Here is an 8,363-nt window from a genome sequence, read left to right on the forward strand (position 1 = left end):
AACATGCCATATGAGTACTTTCTGTGTGTAATATTCCGCAAAAATGCTTTCTGTTTGTGCAATATGATGCTTACGTACTCCCAGTTTTTTTGATATGCCACATGAATGCTTCTTGTTTGTGTAATATGCCATGAAAATGTTTATTTGTTTAATAGGCATTCTTTGAGTTCTGACATGTGAATGCACACTTGTTTATTTAATAATTATACAGTAATGTACTGTACTCATCTCTAGTGCTTCAAAGGACATGTAAACTATGTACAAGTGCTTCTGCTGAAAAATATTCACATTCAATCCCTTTACCTTGATAAATATATTGATAGAAAAATTTATTTTCATTCTAAGCATATTGATTATGGTGATGTAATTAATTATATTTTAGAGACCAATCTACCACATGCAGTTAGTTGAGTAATGAGAATTAGTAATAAGAATCTAGAGAATAAATTATCCTATGAAATTGACAGTCAATATATTCAAGGGTAAAGTTGCTGTTATGCTCCAGTGATATATATTTAGGCCTCTTTCACACTAGGTCTTTTTTTCTTCTTTTTTTCGCGACAATACATATATGCGTCCGCTGTGCAGAAAGCGATAAATTCACATGAACTTTTTCTTCCACGCATCACTTCAACTTAATATGTTCATGATGGGAAATGTAAAAAGAGGATTGATGTTGATTTTCCAATAATTAAACTTAGAGAATCGAAAAGAAAGTGTAAATGGCGGGTCCATCCATTAAATAGCGTCACTTTTACTTTTATAAAGTGCTTTCATTTACGATCATCCATATTACAATAATCCACGTTAACGTTAATTAGGTTTCAACACCCTCTCGCTATTTACTTTTGGCAAAATCCACGTTAATTATAGTTATCATTAGGTTAAACTCATTGACATGGAATGTAAACAGTAATATCTCTGTAAGCTGGAATCCCTCTTAACTGGAATTCTCCAATAGCCAGAAGGGAAATTTTTTCAGAAAAAAATTTCCCAAAGCCAGAATTTCCCAGAAAATTCCGACTTTGGGAACTTTTTTCCAAGGGACACATTTTCTGGAAAATTCTAAAAAAAATTTCCCAGTACCCGGAAAATTCTGGGAATGGGGGAGTTTCTTTGTCTGGGTTTGAGAGATGAAAATCCAGCTCAATTTCTGGAACTTCCGAGAACATTCTTCCGTTACCCGGAAAATTCTGGGGATGGGGATTTTTATACGGCTTAAAGTGAATCATCTCATTACCCGGAAATCCTAAAGATTTTTACTAAATTAGAATTTTTACCAAATGGGACAAAGTTGGGATAACTGTAAGATTCAAATACTGCAGTTGGAATTTGGATAAAATTAATTGCATTGAATACAGTGGCTGGCCTGACATGAATGGGGGAGGTTGTTGGGTGTTAATGGGTTATACCAAAATATTGGAGTGCTACAACACCCTCCCTTCCCACATCCATATACTAGGTGGAGTGAGCCAGCACACACCTGACCACAACAATAACAAACACCAGACTGACCAAACATGGAGTGCAGAGATTATTATCCACATGGCCAAATATGCCGAGATATTCCCTGATAATTTTATATAACTCGGCATTTCCCCAGTTCTTTTATAATAAATTCCGAGACCGTATCCATGCCGAATTATATGAAATTCCAAGGTTCTCATCAGTATTCATAGTAATTAACAGGCTATAAAGTGATGATATATGTTCTATATACTGGTAAATAAACTGTAATAATAAAAAAAAATATATATATATATATATATATATATATATATATATATATATATATATATATATATATATATATATATATATATATATATATATATATATATATATATATATATATATATATATATATTACAGTGGGGTATGCTATAACGGGGCCTGGAACGGATTAATCCTATAACAAACGAATGCTATAACGAACAAGGTTGTAGAACCAATTAGATTCGTTATAGCATACCCCACTGTATATATATATACACAGCTAGACCCCGACTTACGACGGGGTTAGGGACCCAAATCCAGGTCGTAAGTCCGAATGGTCGTAAGTCTGACATAGATTAAAAAAAAAATCTACAATGAAATACAGTACAGTAAAAGTAATAAATAATGAGGAATGGATACAGTACAGTGAAAGTAATAAATAATAAGGAATGGATACAGTGTGACTGAGCACTTACCTTTAATGTAGTCAGCTGAATGCACATGGGGCCCCCATAATTTTCTAATTATACATGGAGACTACATTAACTGGAAACATTTCGGTATAGAAAATGCATGTGTCATTTGAAAAAAAAAAATGGTCACAACTGCGGCGGTCGTAAGTCCCGACGGTCGTAAGTCGAAACAGTCATAAGTCGGGGTCTATATATATATATATATATATATATATATATATATATATATATATATATACAGTATATATATATATGTGTATAGTTAGTTAGGGATACAGTACCTATATTGCATATTCAAATACACAATTACTTAAAAATACATACCACAAAGGAATGAGACACTTGCTGAAGTATTCACATAGCTGAAACACAACTGTCGCATGACAAAGCAAACACTCGTCCAACATCTTCCATTGCCAAAAGAAGAATTCTAAAACTCAGGACATATATTTATGCGTCATGTTTTGGAAGTACCCCGGTACTGTACAAGCATTTGGTCGACGTCTCATTCAACGTCATTATTTCTAAATCGTACGACACATGTCCCATGACAAAAAATGCTTGTGTGAAAGAGGCCTTAACCCAACTCTCTAAGATTGTAAGCTTATAGGGTACAGTAATAATCTTACACTTCAGTTATTCAGTATACCATATATTTGACATAATATACCGTCTGGGAACTCCCTTTGCATGAGAAGTTCTTAAAACGTTATAATTAGGAATGCAGTACAGTATATTAAAACAAATACGTACTGTATTGGTTTAGGTATAAAGTACAGGTACAGAAATTTTCCTTGCTTTTATAGGTTATCATTTTCAGTTTATTGTGATATTTCTAAAGTTCTAAACATTATACTACAGTAGTTTTATATATAAATTAGTTTAAGGCTTTCAGCTAAATAATTTATAGTCGACTGTCTGATCTAGTTATAGTCATATACAGTATATATAAACAAGTTATACAGTATTCTTATATTGTTCCTTATGTCAGCAGGATTACAGATGTGTTGTATTTCTAGATCGAGATGTTTTTGATGGGTCACACTTTGGGGGTCACGCTGCAAGTTGTTCGCCCTGCAAGCTTTGGTAAAGACGACTTTATCTGTTACTATCCTGATGCTAACATTGGAGTCTGGCCTGAAGTTACCCTGGTTGCTGAGGATGACCGTCACTATAATGTTCTTGTCAAATGAGAGGCAAGTCAATATTTTGTGTATTATTCATGTATTTATGTGTAGGGGTGTGGTTGGAATTTATTCAAGCACAGGTAGATATTGTTATGAGTGAATTAAACTTTTTATATAATTACTGAAAATTCCTAAAAATAAATGAATTGTAAATACCTAAAAATCATTGAATTTGTGATACTATTAAGTTTGTGTGAAGAACCAGAGCTACTGTGTTGATGTACAGTATCCCAGGCTCTTATACCTGATGCTGTGTCACTGTCTGTCACCATTGTGGTTTCTAGGCAATAACTTTTGTCACACTTTGTACCATCACCAAACTTTACTGGAAGCTTACTTTAGGTATACACGGAAGGATATTTATATTGGCATCCAAAGATTAAAAGTTGAGCTTATTTTAACTTGGAAAAGAAAGTTGAGCTTTGACTTGTAATGAGTCATGCTTCTGCATATCAATGAAAATATTATGTACAGTCCTGTTTACAGTATTTTATTCTCAAGTTATTTTTTGTTTACTTCTGCAGGTGTGGAGAATGTGTACATGTTTGAAAACAGAAGTGGTGGAGATCCAGATCTGCTGTTTAATACTTTCAGTCTAAATCTTGTGGTTGATGTAAGCCTGAGCTGAGGCTTCCTGAAGAGAAATTTTTCAATAATGTCACTCATAAATCTATTGGAAAACTGTTGACACACATTTTCTCTATGAGATGGAAGGCAAAACAAGTTTACTGTAGTTGCATAGGTAAATGACAATCAACTGATGATAATGTCACTTATCTATGGACCAGGCAAAGTGGGATGTCAACCAGAGTATCACTGACCTCTTAATCTTAACAACAATCAACTAAGAATCTCTTCAGATCATTCATCAAAAAACACAAACCATAGCAATAAAAGTTTAGGTTACCCAAACTTTGGATAGTGACAGGTGCTGTCAGGTTCATCAAAACAACCATATACAGTACTGTATTGGGTGTGATTCATGGTGTGCATGTAGAATACTATGTATATAATGTTTTGTTAGCAGTTTATTAGTTGACATGGCAATTTGTGTATATAATAACTGTATATACCCTATGATTGTTGAGGCATTCGTTATATTGTAGAACCTGAAGGGTGTAGCAAAAAGTGCATTAATTTGGTAAAATTATGCTTGTATTATACGCTAAGAATATTTGTCAAAAGAATATTATGCTCTGAGGATAATACATTTCAGGAAGGTTTGTTTTCCAAACTCCAGCTTAAAATAATAATGACAAAACAAGCCCCTATTCCATAGAAGGTCATAAGAGGTTTGCTGAAAAAAAGACTGATTTTCTTCTAAAAATTTTTTCAATGTCTTGATCATTCCAGATCCAGCTGAACACTGATGATCAATTTTGATAACTAATTTCTGTCAGAGCAAAATTCTGTTCATTTTATAGTTCATAATTATACGAACCATCAAATCGGCTTGGAAAATATTGAGTGTAATTCACATGCCGTGAAGACTGGAAATCTGTTATGATATACAGTATACAGTAGTATAAAATTTCAGTGTATGGAAATATCTGTGACATAGATAGAAGACTAAATGAGGTAAAATGGAGGAAAGACAAAATGGTTATCATACCAAGCTTTTGGTCAGTCTTGTCAACACTTGCCTTTGGGTTTGGGATGATCAGGCACTAATGTGAGTATGGAAACATAGGTTCTGTTTTATATACTGTATAGTATATTGATTTTATTAGTAGTTTTATTTTCTGGGTCTTCCATGTTTTGCAGCATCTAGGTAAGCATTTTTTTTATTTTCTTTTTATTTATTTATGCCAAATCTCTGGAATTTTTCCATAGTCATGCTGATTTAGTGCTATCTGGCTTCTAAGCAAAACAAACCTGTGTGTCTGTGCTCATGGGGGAAGGAAAACTAGTGTCCAACAGGACCCTGGGACCTCTGTGTCATACTTAGGAGTGCCAGGAGCTCCAATCTAACAAAATTAGGGTCAGCTTGATTTTGGAACTGCAGTTTACATTTAGTATTTAATTTTAGAAATATTTGAAATACCAAAGATATAATATAGTGATAGTATGAAAGATTTATTACTAGGGAGAAGAAATCTGGTTAGTATATTAAGTAATTTTAGGGTCTTTTGTAGAATTTCATTCTCACTCTTATGTACAAAAATGAAAGATGACTGGGACTTATAGACTCACTTTTCTCAGTTTCACATACAGTATTTTCTTCAAACTGCTCTACATGAAAGCCCTGGTATTCCTAATATGGCACAGGAAGTTCCAGAAGTGTCGATCACTGTACATATCAGTTATTTTGTGCTATAATACACTTACTAGAAAATGGATTAAACTTTTACATCATTCTATAAATATGAAAGAATGATGACCTATAATGTTTTTAAATAACATTGTTTCACATATTTTAAGTTTTACAAGAAGCTGACTGAAAGAGGTATGCAGGTGCCATTAAAGAAAACTCAACTGATATATATATATATATATATATATATATATATATATATATATATATATATATATATATATATATATATATATATATATATATATATATATATATATATATATATATATATATATATATATATATATATATATATATACTCAATGGTCTCAATCACTGGGCACATCATCTTCCATTAATATTTGGTCATATCGGTCATTATGTAGTACCTGTACTGTAGTTGGTGAATTGTTTAAGATTACATTGCATTTCCAATTAGTATTATCATCATTAGGTTAGAGTAACACATACCATGATAGTAACTTTGTCACATGTTGTTACATACACTGTTGGTCATGAAACTCATGTTTATAAGATTCACGTACGTGTGTGTGTGTGTGTGTGTGTGTGTTTTCGCTTTCTTGATTGATTCTGGCTAGTTTGCATTGAAATATTAAGATTAAATAAAACTGAAAGAATAAAAAAGTAGGGTTTTGTATTTTCTGATATGACCAGTTATTGAGGCAATATTTTATCATACATTAGCACAGATTACTGTATATGTTTTATGCTTCTTGCCATACAAAGTCTTTGCTTTGTATCTTGGTTTAAGATGCACCAGTTTCAGTCATGTTGCTCACCTGCACTGTTTTTTAAGTTCAAACACATTACAGTATTTAATTTTTTCTTATTTTTGGTAAGCTGACTTAAGTTCTTGCTTTCCTTTTTTTTTTTTTTTTTCATTTTCTTGGAAAGTTTAGTATCACTTAATGTCACTAAATTACAATAATGAGTCATCATGTATGTGAGAGCCATCACTGTTTGCAGATCTTGTAAAACTTATATTAAACTTTTGCTTTTAAGAAGTAAAAAACATTTCAAAATTTCTCGGAACTTTAACGTGATGTAAAAATTTAATTACATTTACAAGAGCACAAATAAACTATCCATTTTTCATTATGCTATTGAAGTAAGAAGTGCTTAATACTGACAACTGTGCATGACCAACACTTGAGGAGAGAAGCACTTTAGAATTATGGTTGAGATGGTCAGAAAATGTGGGTTCAAGTTGTTTGACCATAACATGTTACTTAAGTTCAGCCATTCTTAAGTCATATTTTATTTATGGTAAATATTTGTTTAAATAATTATGAATGAAATTTGTTATGCATTTATGTAGGTTTGTTTGATTAAGTCTATTTATTCATTTTTATCAAAACCTCAGGTTCATGTTGAAGTCTTTGTTTTTATTATGTTGTATTACCACTAGGCTCCCCAAATTCGTTTATAATAAAAAATCAAATATGATATAATTTTTTCTGTTTTATTTATTGAGTACTGTAACACAAATCATGATAAATAAATTTGAAATACAGTACAGTACAACATATTTGATGGAATCCATACAATGTGTATAATCAATGTTAGGAATAATTATATTAAAAACTGATACCAGAAACCATCCAATTACCTCAACAAGTATTTGACTCTTTGCTCGGTCACACATGACTGGATACTGACATGATCATTAATTCTAATGAAATATAAATTGAACGACGTGGAGAGGTAATAGGATGATATCGACCATGTGCTAGTGGTTTTAGATATAATAAAATAACTCCAAGCCCACATTTACTTGATGAACCTTTGAGTTCACTTTAAGTGCATCTGATTCTTTGTGTTTTATTTTACTTAAAGTGGATTGGAAGTTTTATTTCATTCATTATTTTCATATGTGAGATGAACTGTTGGGTCTTTTTAACTCAAAACTAATTTTAAGTAGATTCTGTTTGTGTGTTATTTGATGCAGCTGTGTCAGGTATAGGCTAGGTTGTGGCTCTGTATGGGGTTTTGCAGAACTAGAACAAAGTGAGTTTATTTTCCAAATGATTTTTTCTATCCTAGAAGGATTCTCCCTGAAATTGGGGTTGAGGTGACCATTGCTGTACTGTGTTAGTAGGAAGTAGGTCGTAGGCAGCTACCGAACAGGGAGGTACTACCGCCGGGGAAGATATTAGAAGCATTATGTGTTGTCTAATGGTAGACCCTGCTGCCATATGGCATCACGAAAATTTGGACCAAGTCCCAGGTTACTGATCTAACTTTCTGCCTCATTTACACACAATTGCAGGGTCTCAATTGTTTCTCTTACGTTGACAACACATACTGTACATACATACAGTATGTTGTTTCTCACTATTGATTTTTTTTCATATTTGTATTTCTTTATGGTTCATTAGTATTATTATTATTATTATTATTTTTATTACAGTGTCATTATTATTACATGTAGTATTATCATTATTATTTTATTTTCAATTTTGTATTATTTAATATAAATTTTATTTACTATGAATTATTATTATTATTATTATTATTATTATTATTATTATTATTATTATTATTATTATTATTATTATTATTACAGTATTATAATAACATTTTTGCCCCCCAAGCCCCAATGTGGGTCAGTGACCTGTGCCCGGGTGGGCTAATCCCCGTAGAAAAAATAAAAATAAATACAAATACAAA

The 8,363-nt window shown here is 32.0% G+C and overlaps 1 protein-coding gene across 10 annotated transcripts in view; it reads left to right on the plus strand.

Annotated features, from left to right (window-relative positions):
- The window catches only part of LOC121862318, a 144,174-nt gene extending 136,460 nt beyond the window's left edge, over positions 1–7,714 (plus strand). For all 10 annotated transcript variants that reach the window (XM_042360484.1, XM_042360485.1, XM_042360489.1 and 7 more), the window contains 2 exons: positions 3,209–3,385; positions 3,901–7,714. In XM_042360484.1, coding sequence (XP_042216418.1) covers positions 3,209–3,382 — 174 coding nt within the window. In that variant the 3' untranslated portion in view covers positions 3,383–3,385; positions 3,901–7,714. The remainder of the gene's footprint in view (positions 1–3,208; positions 3,386–3,900) is intronic.
- The last annotated feature ends 649 nt before the right edge of the window (positions 7,715–8,363 follow it).

This window comes from Homarus americanus, unplaced genomic scaffold (assembly GCF_018991925.1).
Source record: "Homarus americanus isolate GMGI-L3 unplaced genomic scaffold, GMGI_Hamer_2.0 scaffold31037, whole genome shotgun sequence".
Taxonomy (NCBI): Eukaryota; Metazoa; Arthropoda; class Malacostraca; order Decapoda; family Nephropidae; genus Homarus; species Homarus americanus.